The 16,441-nt window shown below is 41.4% G+C and overlaps 1 protein-coding gene across 1 annotated transcript in view; it reads left to right on the forward strand.

The window, feature by feature from the left end:
* Positions 1–12,613, forward strand: part of ODAD1 (outer dynein arm docking complex subunit 1) — a 114,463-nt gene extending 101,850 nt beyond the window's left edge. The window contains exon 15 of the mRNA XM_075276794.1: positions 12,494–12,613. Coding sequence (XP_075132895.1) covers positions 12,494–12,577 — 84 coding nt within the window. The 3' untranslated portion in view covers positions 12,578–12,613. The remainder of the gene's footprint in view (positions 1–12,493) is intronic.
* Positions 12,614–16,441: the final 3,828 nt, after the last annotated feature.

The raw sequence follows: 16,441 nt of genomic DNA on the forward strand, positions 1-16,441 counted from the left end.
CAAAACTCTACCCTGTTGGAAGACTTATTCCTAGGTCTGGAACACGTTAATGGCCCCCTGGACAAATTACTGCCACTCAGGGGCCTAGTGTCACCAGGAGGGACAAGTATAGGCGCATGTTGTGGGAATACCTGGCCGACACCAGCTCTGTCCTCTCCGATCCCTCTGTGCTCTACAGCCTAAACTTATTTTCTCATCTTTTTTTCTGAACTGCACATCTCTTGCCTGCTTCCTTTGGGATCTTAGAAATGGTGGTCCACTTCCACAGATGGTAACTTCAATAGACAGTGTAACGGGAGTAGCTGAGGGATCGCTGTCTTAACCACTTTTTGGCACAAAATTAACTTCCAAAGCCAAATATGGTGCAAGTATATGATGCAAGGACACCTACACACCTATCTCTGACACATTGGGGAGTTCACCCTCATGCGCCCTTTTGGCCTGCACCATCATGCGCCTCTTCCCAGCCACTCCACATTTCCCAAGCTTTTCATTGCAGGCAGAAGTACAATACAACCCACCCCCATGCCCAAGCCTGTAACAGCCTCATCGATAAACTGCTGGCCCTGGAGATGTTGGTGTTTGTTTATGCTTCTGGAGACCCAGGCCTTCCGTCAGCAGATGGCAGCTGGGGCACCTCCCTATGCTGGGCCTAGCCGTTACTACTTCTCTTGGTGTGCTGTCTCTGCCTTGCGCCTGCATGTGTCCCATAACATCAGTCGGGCCCAGAGCTCTGCGCTTTGCTGCAAGGTCCACTTGACCACCGACACATGGACAAGCGCCTGTGGTCAGGGATGCTGCAGTGCTTATCTTTAATGACAGGCAGGGTGAATGTGGTGGAGTCTGTTCCCCGGGTGCAAACTGGGGTGGCCTATCTCCTCTCCCAGGCCAAAATTCATGGCAGGAGTAGACTGAAACCCTACGAAGCTGCAACCTCCACCCCAGCTACTAGCGGAAAACACTGTAACACTGGCATGGGGAGATGTCAGTAGGCCGTGCTGAAACTGATCAGCTTGGGGGACAGACAGCACAGTGCCTCCGAGGTCAGGGATGCCATCCTGGCTGAGATGGCATTTTTTTTTCCCTGCTACACCTGGGGCCTGGCATTTTTGCGCCTGTGATAATGGCTGGAACCTGGTAGCAGATCTGGAGCTTGCCAGACTCAAACACGGTCCACGCATGGCCCACGTTTTCCAACTTGTTGGTGCCATGTTTCTTTGAAACCTACACCATTGTGCCTGATATACAGGTCAAAGTGGGGCCATTTTCGTAAGTGAGAACTAGCCTCTGCTAGGCAGAAAACATTCAGAGCACACTCCTCATCTTCGCACCGTTGGCTGGCGGAGGAAGACGAGGGGGTTGGAGTGGCATCTGATGTCCCTATCCCACACGAGGCTAGAGGGTGCACTTCAGTGCATCCCATTGCTTCACCACAAATGGTGTGAAGGGGAGTGGAAAATGGAGGAAATGGAGAGTGACCCTTACAGTTGGGGCCAGCAAAGGCATGCCAAGTAACACACTGGCACACATGGCTGACTTCATCTTGGGTTGCTTTTCAACACATATTTCACATCATGAAGAACAAATAATACTGGATTTTTTCAAGCCTCGAACCCCGGTCTAGGTCTAATGTCTGTTCCTTTCTTATATTAGGGGAGAGGGAAAAAAAATTACTTCAGTGATACGTTTAGCGTACATAGACTGACTATTAATGTGTATCCCACTTAGTGTTGTTAGGGTTACACACCGTCACAACCTGGCTAAAGCTTCTATAGCTGTTAATAAAGTCAACATAACTTTACGGTATCCAAAAAGACAGCTGGTACCGACAGAGAGCAAGACAAATGTCACCCAAAGCTGTGAGCTCTGAACACCCACAGTGACTTTGGCGTCATCATCATTATAAGGGAGCGGGTGGTAATAAATAACTTGGCAGTGCCTAAAACCCAAAAAGCTTATACAACTATATTTACATTAAGATACACAAATGAAACTTTTCAGTAGCATGTCATGAGACAAGCTGATAAGCTCTTCCTTTGTGCAGTGCTATTTGAAAGTTAAACGCTGCCTTTATTTTAATTCTGGAGAAGGTGCAGACATTAGATTTAGAACATGTTGTCTTCATTGTCCAAATCCTCTATATAGGTAACGTGTTTTTCGGGCCGAGCTGTCTGGGAACGAGCTGGTGCAGCACTGACAACCTGGGTGAATATGGCAAGAGCCTGAGATGTAGGGTGAATGAATCCCCAAATTATTTGTGGAATTCCCAGTGAGACAATGGCACTGTATACCAGTATTAAAAATTGTGGGTGCACATAACCCCCATATATTCTTTGAATTCCCAGTCAGACAATGGCACTGTATACCAGTATTAAAAATTGTGGGTGCACATAACCCCCATATATTCTTTGAATTCCCAGTCAGACAATGGCACTGTATACCAGTATTAAAAATTGTGGGTGCACATAACCCCCATATATTCTTTGAATTCCCAGTCAGACAATGGCACTATATACCAGTAGTAAAAATTGTGGGTGCACATAACCCCAATATATTCTTTGAATTCCCAGTGAGACAATGGCACTGTATACCAGTATTAAAAATTGTGGGTGCACATAACCCCCATATATTCTTTGAATTCCCAGTCAGACAATGGCACTGTATACCAGTATTAAAAATTGTGGGTGCACATAACCCCCATATATTCTTTGAATTCCCAGTGAGACAATGGAACTGTATAGCAGTATTAAAAATTGTGGGTGCACGTAACCCCCATATATTCTTTGAATTCCCAGTCAGACAATGGCACTGTATACCAGTATTAAAAATTGTGGGTGCACATAACCCCCATATATTCTTTGAATTCCCAGTCAGACAATGGCACTATATACCAGTATTAAAAATTGTGGGTGCACATAACCCCAATATATTCTTTGAATTCCAAGTCAGACAATGGCACTGTATACCAGTATTAAAAATTGTGGGTGCACATAACCCCCATATATTCTTTGAATTCCCAGTGAGACAATGGCACTGTATAGCAGTAGCAAAAATTGTGGGTGCACGTCACCCCAATATATTCTTTGAATTCCCAGTCAGACAATGGCACTGTATACCAGTAGTAAAAATTGTGGGTGCACATAACCCCCATATATTCTTTGAATTCCCAGTCAGACAATGGCACTGTATACCAGTATTAAAAATTGTGGGTGCACATAACCCCCATATATTCTTTGAATTCCCAGTGAGACAATGGCACTGTATAGCAGTAGCAAAAATTGTGGGTGCACATAACCCCCATATATTCTTTGAATTCCCAGTCAGACAATGGCACTATATACCAGTATTAAAAATTGTGGGTGCACATAACCCCAATATATTCTTTGAATTCCCAGTCAGACAATGGCACTGTATACCAGTATTAAAAATTGTGGGTGCACATAACCCCCATATATTCTTTGAATTCCCAGTGAGACAATGGCACTGTATAGCAGTAGCAAAAATTGTGGGTGCACGTCACCCCAATATATTCTTTGAATTCCCAGTCAGACAATGGCACTGTATACCAGTAGTAAAAATTGTGGGTGCACATAACCCCCATATATTCTTTGAATTCCCAGTCAGACAATGGCACTGTATACCAGTATTAAAAATTGTGGGTGCACATAACCCCCATATATTCTTTGAATTCCCAGTGAGACAATGGCACTGTATAGCAGTAGCAAAAATTGTGGGTGCACATAACCCCCATATATTCTTTGAATTCCCAGTCAGACAATGGCACTGTATACCAGTATTAAAAATTGTGGGTGCACATAACCCCCATATATTCTTTGAATTCCCAGTGAGACAATGGAACTGTATAGCAGTAGCAAAAATTGTGGGTGCACGTAACCCCCATATATTCTTTGAATTCCCAGTCAGACAATGGCACTATATACCAGTAGTAAAAATTGTGGGTGCACATAACCCCAATATATTCTTTGAATTCCCAGTGAGACAATGGCACTGTATACCAGTAGTAAAAATTGTGGGTGCACATAACCCCAATATATTCTTTGAATTCCCAGTCAGACAATGGCACTATATACCAGTATTAAAAATTGTGGGTGCACATAACCCCCATATATTCTTTGAATTCCCAGTCAGACAATGGCACTATATACCAGTATTAAAAATTGTGGGTGCACATAACCCCAATATATTCTTTGAATTCCCAGTCAGACAATGGCACTGTATACCAGTATTAAAAATTGTGGGTGCACATAACCCCCATATATTCTTTGAATTCCCAGTCAGACAATGGCACTGTATACCAGTAGTAAAAATTGTGGGTGCACATAACCCCAATATATTCTTTGAATTCCCAGTCAGACAATGGCACTGTATACCAGTATTAAAAATTGTGGGTGCACATAACCCCCATATATTCTTTGAATTCCCAGTCAGACAATGGCACTGTATACCAGTATTAAAAATTGTGGGTGCACATAACCCCCATATATTCTTTGAATTCCCAGTCAGACAATGGCACTATATACCAGTAGTAAAAATTGTGGGTGCACATAACCCCAATATATTCTTTGAATTCCCAGTGAGACAATGGCACTGTATACCAGTATTAAAAATTGTGGGTGCACATAACCCCCATATATTCTTTGAATTCCCAGTCAGACAATGGCACTGTATACCAGTAGTAAAAATTGTGGGTGCACATAACCCCCATATATTCTTTGAATTCCCAGTCAGACAATGGCACTGTATACCAGTATTAAAAATTGTGGGTGCACATAACCCCCATATATTCTTTGAATTCCCAGTGAGACAATGGCACTGTATAGCAGTAGCAAAAATTGTGGGTGCACATAACCCCCATATATTCTTTGAATTCCCAGTCAGACAATGGCACTATATACCAGTATTAAAAATTGTGGGTGCACATAACCCCAATATATTCTTTGAATTCCCAGTCAGACAATGGCACTGTATACCAGTATTAAAAATTGTGGGTGCACATAACCCCCATATATTCTTTGAATTCCCAGTGATACAATGGCACTGTATAGCAGTAGCAAAAATTGTGGGTGCACGTCACCCCAATATATTCTTTGAATTCCCAGTCAGACAATGGCACTGTATACCAGTAGTAAAAATTGTGGGTGCACATAACCCCCATATATTCTTTGAATTCCCAGTCAGACAATGGCACTGTATACCAGTATTAAAAATTGTGGGTGCACATAACCCCCATATATTCTTTGAATTCCCAGTGAGACAATGGCACTGTATAGCAGTAGCAAAAATTGTGGGTGCACATAACCCCCATATATTCTTTGAATTCCCAGTGAGACAATGGCACTGTATAGCAGTAGCAAAAATTGTGGGTGCACATAACCCCAATATATTCTTTGAATTCTCAGTCAGACAATGGCACTGTATACCAGTATTAAAAATTGTGGGTGCACATAACCCCCATATATTCTTTGAATTCCCAGTCAGACAATGGCACTATATACCAGTATTAAAAATTGTGGGTGCACATAACCCCAATATATTCTTTGAATTCCCAGTCAGACAATGGCACTGTATACCAGTATTAAAAATTGTGGGTGCACATAACCCCCATATATTCTTTGAATTCCCAGTCAGACAATGGCACTGTATACCAGTAGTAAAAATTGTGGGTGCACATAACCCCAATATATTCTTTGAATTCCCAGTCAGACAATGGCACTGTATACCAGTATTAAAAATTGTGGGTGCACATAACCCCCATATATTCTTTGAATTCCCAGTCAGACAATGGCACTGTATACCAGTATTAAAAATTGTGGGTGCACATAACCCCCATATATTCTTTGAATTCCCAGTCAGACAATGGCACTATATACCAGTAGTAAAAATTGTGGGTGCACATAACCCCAATATATTCTTTGAATTCCCAGTGAGACAATGGCACTGTATACCAGTATTAAAAATTGTGGGTGCACATAACCCCCATATATTCTTTGAATTCCCAGTCAGACAATGGCACTGTATACCAGTATTAAAAATTGTGGGTGCACATAACCCCCATATATTCTTTGAATTCCCAGTGAGACAATGGAACTGTATAGCAGTATTAAAAATTGTGGGTGCACGTAACCCCCATATATTCTTTGAATTCCCAGTCAGACAATGGCACTGTATACCAGTATTAAAAATTGTGGGTGCACATAACCCCCATATATTCTTTGAATTCCCAGTGAGACAATGGAACTGTATAGCAGTATTAAAAATTGTGGGTGCACGTAACCCCCATATATTCTTTGAATTCCCAGTCAGACAATGGCACTGTATACCAGTATTAAAAATTGTGGGTGCACGTAACCCCCATATATTCTTTGAATTCCCAGTCAGACAATGGCACTGTATACCAGTATTAAAAATTGTGGGTGCACGTAACCCCCATATATTCTTTGAATTCCCAGTCAGACAATGGCACTGTATACCAGTATTAAAAATTGTGGGTGCACATAACCCCCATATATTCTTTGAATTCCCAGTGAGACAATGGCACTGTATAGCAGTAGCAAAAATTGTGGGTGCACGTCACCCCAATATATTCTTTGAATTCCCAGTCAGACAATGGCACTATATACCAGTAGCAAAAATTGTGGGTGTATATAGCCCCAATTCTATTGCTAGGGGACTTGCAGGGTATTTCTGAGGTGAAGGTGGGGGGGCACACCGTTGGAACGGGGATTTGGGGTGTATATATGGGGTATACGGGAATACACTGTCAGTGTGTTCCATTCAGGATCCTGGGAAAGCTGGGTTGCGGCGATTGAGCCCGTCAGTGCCACGTTACACTGACAAGCTTCTCCCTGGAATTGAAGTTATATGTAAGCCCAATATATTCTTTGAATTCCCAGTGAGACAATGGCACTATATGGCAGTAGCAAAAATAGTGGGTGTATATAGCCCCAATCCTATTGCTAGGGGACTTGCAGGGTATTTCTGGGGTGAAGGTGGGGGGGCACACCGTTGGAACGGGTTTCGGGGGTATATATCGGGTATACGGGAATACACTGACAGTGTATTCCATTCAGGATCCTGGGAAAGCTGGGTTGCGGCGATTGAGCCCGTCAGTGCCACGTTACACTGACAAGCTTCTCCCTGGAATTTAGCTCTTATAAGAGCTGTTGGTTGTCTTCTCCTTCCTATCCTAGCCTGTCCCTGCCTACCCAGAATCTAACCCCTATCTAACTGGACGGAAACCTCCGTCCTCGGTGAATTGCAAGCTCAGAATGACGCGAAGCTGGGCGGCGCTGTTCTTTTAAATTAGAGGTCACATGTTTTCGGCAGCCAATGGGTTTTGCCTACTTTTCTCAACGTCACCGGTGTCGTAGTTCCTGTCCCACCTACCCTGCGCTGTTATTGGAGCAAAAAAGGCGCCAGGGAAGGTGGGAGGGGAATCGAGTAATGGCGCACTTTACCACGCGGTGTTCGATTCGATTCGAACATGCCGAACAGCCTAATATCCGATCGAACATGAGTTCGATAGAACACTGTTCGCTCATCTCTACTTAACACTCCTGTTGGGAGATGCAACCATGACTGACACTGAGCATACTATTGAAACACCAACATATTCTGTATACGGTAAGACCCACTGGTTTTTACATTTGAAGCCCGCCGTTTCCTTTGTTTTATAGTCCTGTTTTAGAAGTAACTATTTATGTCTGACCCTTTGCAGGACTTTTTATTATGTGTTTGTATACATTTTAACCGTTTATTATTAAAGGTTATGTTTTAGAGGACTACAGTATTGTTCCCTTTGGATTTGTATGCTTTAAAGTGTAACTAAACTTTCAAACAATCTTCCATTTTCCACCAGCATTTGGAACTTTGAAGGAATTCTATCAGCAGAATCCCTTTTTTTTTTTTTTTTTTTTTTAGTTAAACTCACGTCAGAATAGCCTTAAGAAAGGCTATTCTTCCCCTACCTTTAGAAGTCTTCTCCGCACCACTGTTCGGTAGATATTCCCAGTTTCTTAATTATGGTAATGAGGTTTCTCGCAGCACTGGGGGTGGTCCCCAGCACTCAAACAGCACTGAGTGCATTCCCTGGGCTGCAAGAAAACTCTCCAGTGCTGCCTTCTTGTTCCCTGCCTCCACCTCCTCTCTCCTGTTCAGCTACAGGAAAATGGCCCACAGACATGCGCAGTACTGCAAGAAAAATCATTACCATAAAGAAGAAACTGGGAATATATACCGAACAGTAGCGCGGAGAAGACTTCTGAAGGTAGGGGAAGAATAGCCTTTCATATGGCTATTCTGACGTGGGTTTAGCTAAAAACACGATTCTAATGGTAGAATCCCTCTAATAAATATTGTAATATACTATATTAGAAAGTATTTTGCATCATTTACTGTGCTGAAGTCCAATATGTTTCCCTATTTATTGCTAGCCAAAATCTATACACTGCTTGTAAGTGCAGTATGGGTGGACTGCTCAAGTAGGGAAGCTAAATCGAGGTGAGGTTATGCCAAACAATTATATCTCAGGCATTTTATAACATAGAACAGTGATTCTGGAGTCGTATACAGATGAGAGGTTTTGCTATTTCAAGCAATGTTGCAGCTCACACCTTCCTTATCCTGTTTCAAGCATTGTACTTAGTGTAGATGTCTAAGCTGATCACAATGCAGAATTACATCCATGTGCTGGAGAAGGATAGTCAGAGAAGCTCTAAATATGTCTTTGGGTGGGTGAGTGGGTATCTCTGTCAATAGAATTAATTTTTATGATTTTGGCTGGCATTACACTAAAAATACATTAGCTTTTATTCACTATGTCTGGCATTGCGACTCCCTTCTCTACAGCTTTATTCTAGCCTTTTTCTCTGATCCCAAACAGCCACTTAAACATGGTCAGTAAATTGTTTCAGTTATAAAGTTGGCAATTTTTAGGCTTATTTTGCTCCAAAGGTAGATAATAGCCAAGAGGTTGAAGTCTATGGGGTCTGTTTACTCATTTCCATCCTATTTTGTCCATAATTTATTCCGTAGCTCTGTTCATTAGTCTGGTTTGTAAATAATTTTTGCATCAATCCCATCTTAACACAGTTTTGCTGGCAATCATTCATTTTCTATTTCCATGTGAGGTTAAATTTGCATTCTTCTGTATTTCATCAACATATTCATTACCATAATGTTTTCTTCTATGTATTTTCTTCTCTTGGTCTTTGCTGCTTTGATAAGTGTTGCTTGGCAAGTGTAGAAGGCGGATAGTTTTCTATTTGCAGAAGTGAATCAAGCGGTACCGATTTCTGTTTATATCTTGAGTATAACAGTATGAAAGCAAACTCCATGCCATGACTGCATTTGCCTAAGCTCCGAACTGTGCTTCATTATTGTCAGGAGGAATGGGAAAATTGATAATATATGCATTCATAAGACTTCAATCTGTAAAGATTAATGCATATTTTCATCTCCTCGCCATCATTTACTTGCTACTTGTAGCTTAGAAATTGATGAAGCAAAAATATAGTGTAGGTCACTTTAAACTGCACCTTTGCCACTCAAGGCTGTAGTATTATTTCACATTCAGTGTATTGTTATTTCTCAGGTCTGTGCCTTCTTTGCTACTAATGGGTTTCTGCTGTTTGATATAGCTGGTACCCAGGACTGGCAGAAGGAGTTGTAAAATGGTCCAACTTTGGCAGCTTAACCCCTCAGATACTGTGGTCAATAATGATCCCAACATCTGGGTTGTTATAGGGCAAGGGATTTGATGCAATGTGGTTGTGAGGTTTCAAGGGGTTGCCATGAGGCCAATCAATGACCTCCTGGATGGCAAGAACTGCATCATGTACTACAATACAGAAGCATAACAGTATAATGTATTCAAGTCCCCTGGTGGGACAGTAAAAAGTAAAGAATGGAAATTGAAAAAAGTCTAATAAATACATAACAAGTTCCTAAAAACCCCTTTAAAATAATGTAAAAAAATAAACATATTAGATATGGCCATGTCCACACTGTACAAAAATAATCCCTTTTTTTCCATGCGGTGAATGCAATGAAAAAATAGGGAATTCTGTAATTCTTAGGTGGAGCTTTGAAAGTGTGTATGCATGCCAGTTATTATCCTGGCTTTATGTGTGTGTCTCTTGCTCAGGTTAGAAATGTAGGTGTAAAGTAGGCCCTCAAGTCTACTGTCAGACAGCGGAGTTGGCCTTTTACTGACTACGAGCTACGGTAATTAGTGTGTGTATCCTCCGTATGTCTGCGCACTCCTGTTCCTTGTGAAGGGTTAATTACTCTACATTTACCCACAGATGAGAGTTTAGGTATCGATGTCATACAGGCAATATATGTTGTGGAAAAATTACACCCACTCACCACTAGCTTCCTGAGCTTAAAGCTATTGGCCTTTGTATGCGCTATCTGATGTTTTCGAGACAGTTGTCGACTTTTAGATAAATTTAATAAAAGTTGTATTTTAAGTGTATTCTTTATTAGTTTGGGAAATTAGAGAAAATACCATAAGCTATTATAGTCATCAGGAAGAAACCAGTAAATGGTGGAAGCATTAAAATCTGTTCTGTAGTCTGCTGTGTCTTCCTATACAGAGAAGAATGGGATATCAGGAGAACTTTCCATCTGACAGCTATCCTTTGTATTTCTGTATCTGATGCACTGTACACATTAGGAATAACTTAATAAAAACTGGCAATCAATTCTGCTAGTACAGTAGAGACCAATAGTTATGAGACTGACACAAATGTGGGTTTCCACAAAGTTCAGTGTTCTTCAATCTTTTAGTCAGATGTTTCTATTATATACTGAAGTACAATTATAAGCATATCATAAGTTTTTAAACTTTTATTGACATGTGCATCAAATTTAGACAAATACTCAAAATTTACAGTGCTGACCCTTAATTTTCAAGACTTCTGCTATTCACCCTGGCTTGCTGGATATCAATTTCTTGGCCAAATTTTGGGTAACCCATTCTTGCCTAAACTTCCCTGGAAAATCATTCTTCCTGATTTCCAAAGCAGTCTGAAGGTGGCTTCATAAGAAAAAATAACCTTACCCCAGTTCTCTGCAGACAAACGTTCTTGGAGAGAAGTGGCTTCTTTGCTGCCTTTCTAGACACCTTCGAAAGGCCTCATCTCACTGTACATGCACCTAGCCGCCGCTATTCCTGTATTATACACTGGAGTTGGACTGATCAAGTAGCTGAATCCTCTTTTGCAGACAGTCCCGGCACTTGCTGGACCTTCTTCACAATCTTGAAGCCTTGCAGTTTATGATGATCACATAAATGGTTGATTTACCTGTAATTGATAACATTTTCTCCTGAGCTAACAAGAAGATCATTGAAATTATATTAGAAGGTCATTTTGTGTCTGGGCTGAAATTCAATCAAAATGTTTTTTTCTTGTGATTAAATTAATTTTCATGGCAAAGAATGACTTTATAATTTATTGCAATTCGTCTGATCATTCTTTATAACAATCCACAGCTAATGCAAATTGCCACTGCAAGAACTGAAGCAGCTATCTTGTGAAAACTAAAAATTTGTGTCATTCTGGAAACTTTTGCCTGTGACTGTATACACAATATGTGGTTGATAAGCTAAAACCATCTTTTTACATTTATGGTTATGGAATGGTTTGTGTGATTGACTGTTACTGCTATTTTAAGCCATGGACATATTTATTCACTGTATACTATAATACATGTGGACTAGAATTAGTCCTCAGCTTGATATATATTGCTTAAATTATGGCCTGACCTCAACTTATATTGTACCTTCCAGCTACGTATTAGCTGCTCTGCCTTAGGCTTTACCTTAATGTGCTATACCCTATGTCCATCTTAGATATAGTTTGACCAATTAATATAGCAGCACCTACTTAGCCTCAGGGCAGCTAAAGTACTGGTGAATATTTTTTTAGTTCAGTTGGAAAAAGCTGCTACTATTCATATATCTGATAACTAATAGACATTGCACTTAAAGCACTGTACCTTACTAATGTATAAAAGCAGCATTATCAATAGGGATGAGCAAACTTTTTTTTGTATTGAGACAGATTTGACCCGAATTTTCCAAGTGGTTCAGGCTTGACCCTCACCCTTGAAACACTAGTATACTCTAGGCATTCCCTGCTCTTTAGTTTGGTTGGTTTCACACACCTCAGGGTCACTATTGAGACCTTTGATTGGGCGCCAGCGGTCACATGGGGCACTCAGACGTCATGACCTAGGGTCAAAGCGCCATGACGTTGTATTCACCTCGCCTTCCAGTTATTATACTCTGAAGTCTGAATAGACCCAGGGTATAATAATAGCACTTCTGGTTTAATGGTTTTTGCCAAATAAGTTTCTCATGAATATTTGAAATGAAACTCATGAGGTTTACCCATCTGTACTTAAGAACTATTAGTCCCAACCTGACCCTACCTCATAATCTTTTATTTGTTTTTGTATTTTTTAGGTTTTGAAAAAAGAAATGAAAGTCAGCAAAAAAGGATTTCCAAGTGAAAGTTCCCTTGTCAAGGTGGCAACAATAAAGAAATGAGAGCAACCATAGCCATTATTTGGTACCGGATATATAATGTATATGGATATCAGAATTTTATGCATTTATATTACAAAATAAAAGTTGGCTGACATGGAGAGTAATCTGTATGTTTTTATAGGGCTATTGATTCACTAAAAAATGAAATTGCAAAGTAAAAGTATATCATGGCAATAGTACACAGTCTTCTTTATAAAAAAAAAAAAAAAAAAAACATTAAAAAATATATTCTGAATGTTCTATCTCATATCGTCATAAGAGAAAATGCCTTATAAATCCAAAATAATAAAATCCATCAGACAGAGTATTATAGAGATGTACATTACGTTCCTGGACTGAAATGCAAAATGCTCAAACTTCCCATATCCCATCTATAATGTGTATTTTCATGTGGCAGGGAGGGCTTTGGGCTCACTCTGGTACCAGAGGGCAGGTACAGCTGCTACATCTGCATCTATACCACTGCCATATAGCGCTGTACAAAATCACTGTAAGGTGCAGGTGGCCAAGCAAAAAATGTAACAGTTAACTATAAATGTAGCAGACTTTAAAAGGAATCTACCACTTTCCTCAAGAATATTTAACTTGCCACCACCATGTTATAGAACACACTACGGTGATAAAGAATGTATCTTTGTTGTGTGTGTCACTTGTAGATTTGGGAAAAAAAAAGACTTTGAAGTATTATGCAAAGAAGACAGTTGGTGCACTGGGGGTGGGCATTCTACCCTGGAGGTTTTACTGCCCAAGTAGGGTGGATGTCGTCATCGCAGTGGTAGGATCGAGCAGCAACAACAGTGTCCCAGAAAGCCAAACTTCTTCCCCCAGTGCACCAATTGCCTAATGTGCATAAAAAGTTCAAAGTTGTTCTTCTCTAAATCTACGACCCAGTATACCCATGGCAAACTGGGCAGGCAGCATGTTCAGTTAGTGTTATGAAGCAAAAGATTTCTGGTTCATTGTCTTCCAGATACTGTAACTGGCTGCTGCTCATGTGGATTTGTGGCAAGTGATAGAGCTCTGATTGAATGAGGAGGACTGGGCCCATTGGGCCTAAATTTTTTTTTACCTTTGTAGCGAGAGTCTCCAAGCAGAGCAATCCAGTAGTTATCCCTTTGCTTTGTGTTAATAACATGATTGTTGTTATTTAAGCAACAAAGCTTGCAGCTTGTCAGCTTTTACATAGACACAGGAGCATGTCATAGTTGTTGGCCATTGTGATAATCATCATCTTCATAATTACCGTATTTTTCGGACTATAAGACGCACCTAGGTTTTAGAGGAGGAAAATAGGGGAAAAAAAAATTGAAGCAAAAACTGGTAAAATATTTAATATATGGGAGTTGTAGTTTTGCAACAGCTGCAAGGCCACATTGACAGGTGACCCTGCAGCTGTACGGGGACGCATAGAGTGTTTTTTTTGCGGGGCCAGCTGTAATTTTTAGTTATACCATTTTGGGGGATATCTATTGCTTAGATCACCTTGTATTGAAAAAAAAAACAGGAGGTGATTTAGAACTTTTATTTATTTCATATTTTTAAAGGTTTTTTTTTTTTTTTTTACTATTTTATTCCCCCCCGGGGGCTTGAACCTGCGGTCACTTGATCGCAAGTCCCATAGACGGCAATACAACTGTATTGCCGTCTATGGGACATTCTGTCTATTAGTATTACGGCTGGTCATAGAGACCAGCCGCAATACTAATATAGCCGTGACAGGCCGGGGAGCCTCATTAGGCTCCCGGCTGTCACCCGAACAGGTCGGCTCCTGCGATATCGTCGTGCAGGAGCCGGCCTGCAACTTTACAGGTACGGGGCCGGTGGGGACCGGCCCCGGGGGAGAAGGGGCCACGGATACTGACCCGGCATCCGCTGTACTAGAGAGGCGGATGCCGGGGAGGGATAGACGCCGGGGCCTGAGACATCGCTACGATCCTCTGCCCTGCATGAAGCCAGCGGCGGGGGCACGGAGGAGCCCCTGCCGCTGCTGGCTTCATGCATGGCAGAGGAGCGCAGCGATGTCTCAGGCCCCGGCACCTGTAATGGCGTCTATCACTTGCTGGCTTCCGCCTCTCTATTACAGCGGATGCCAGGCGCCACCTTCAGACTATAAGACGCACCCTTCTTTTCCCCAAAAATTTTTGGGGAAAAAAGTGCGTCTTATAGTCCGAAAAATACGGTAAGGGTCAGTTTCATTCCCCTGGCTGAGATGTGGAAGCTCTTGTTTTTATTTCATCCCTTGAGTGTGTTTCTTGTAAGGACTTGTTCAGATCTGCGCCCAGGGTCTCCGTTAAGTAGGTTTCCATTTCCTGCCCAAAACTGGGCAGGAGACAGAAACCTACAGTCATTTTTCAAACCCATTCATATGAATGGGTTTGAAAAGTGTCCGGCTGTGAGCACCGGTGAGCGTTTTATGCTCTCCGCAGCAAAACAGTTTTTTTTTTGTTTTTTTTATAACCGGACACAACGTGAGACATTCAGTACTTTGTGTCCGGTTTAAAAAAAAAAAAAAAACTGTTTCACCGTGGAGAGCACAAAACGCTCACCGGCGCTCACGGCCGGACACGGTCTGACAGAGGACGGAAACCTTGGAACGGAGACTGGACGCTGGTGTGAACCCAGCGTAATATATATTTATTAGTATATATAAAGGAATAACACAATTGATGCAGCACTTGCGCCTACTGACAACTTGGTGACATTCTTAAGGAGCCTCTGGACTGAGGTGACACACATCTCTGATAAGCCTTTGATAGCAGATTTCAATATAAGACCTTATGTCTGTGGTCTGCTGTATGCAATAATAATAATGATTATAATCATTCACTGTCTATGTCTGCTCACACACACAGTTTGGAAAATGGAATTCCGGTAAGTTGAAACATTGCAAATGAGACGGTAGAAGGGCGGCCATTTTATCAGTGGAAGTTCAGTAGGATATTCTTTACCACTGGAATGTGTGAAATGTGCAGAGGCACAAAAAAAATAGCCCGGGCGCATGCGCAGTAGCACGCGGCTTCTACTACGGCTACTGTGCATGCGCCCGGGCTATTTTTTTTTATCAGTGTCCGCGAGCAAGCGCCGGAGGAGGACGGGACCCGAAGACGTCAGAGGAAGAAGAGGCGGGGAAGAAGAAGACGGCGCACCCTGAATGCCCGCCCAGCGTGCACGTTCCGTAAGTAGAGAACATTCTTTTTTAAGTTATTATTTTAAAACGGGGGGGTAGTTTAATTTAACTTTTACAGTGCCTGAATAGCCTTTTTAAAGGCTATGCATGCATATGTGGGGCTCTATCAGCATGATTTTGCTGATAGAGCCCCTTTAATTCCTATATTTGTGTCTGCAGACCTACAGCTTATTTTCTGCTTTTTTTTGTTTTGTTTTTAAATTGTGGTTGAATATCAGCTACTGCCATCACCCTCTTTGCTCAAGTGCCCCTACAGCACAACCACTGGTGCCCCCAACCTTTGTCATTACCACCACAACCAATCTCTCTACACCAGCACTCATGCCTTCCATCACTACACTATGATAAGATTGACAATGGATGCTTTTTAGAACTGGCCCGGCAATGGCATAACAAAATAATTAATGCATTACCGCCATTTCATATATTTTGTAATGAACGCAGTTAGAACTGGGTTGGACTGGAAATAAAACGAAAAATTATTAAATGCACAAATGTGGTTCTGCAACGGTTCTGTGTACATAAATATATATATATATATATATATATATATATATATATATATATATATATAAAATTATTAACACAAACAGAACTGCTAAACTGCAGAACACTGCAGCGAGGTCCAGGAGCCCAGATGGGAAGCTTTATGTCTGAACCAGGCCCTAGTCACGACT

Source organism: Leptodactylus fuscus, chromosome 6 (assembly GCF_031893055.1).
Source record: "Leptodactylus fuscus isolate aLepFus1 chromosome 6, aLepFus1.hap2, whole genome shotgun sequence".
In the NCBI taxonomy this organism is placed as follows: domain Eukaryota; kingdom Metazoa; phylum Chordata; class Amphibia; order Anura; family Leptodactylidae; genus Leptodactylus; species Leptodactylus fuscus.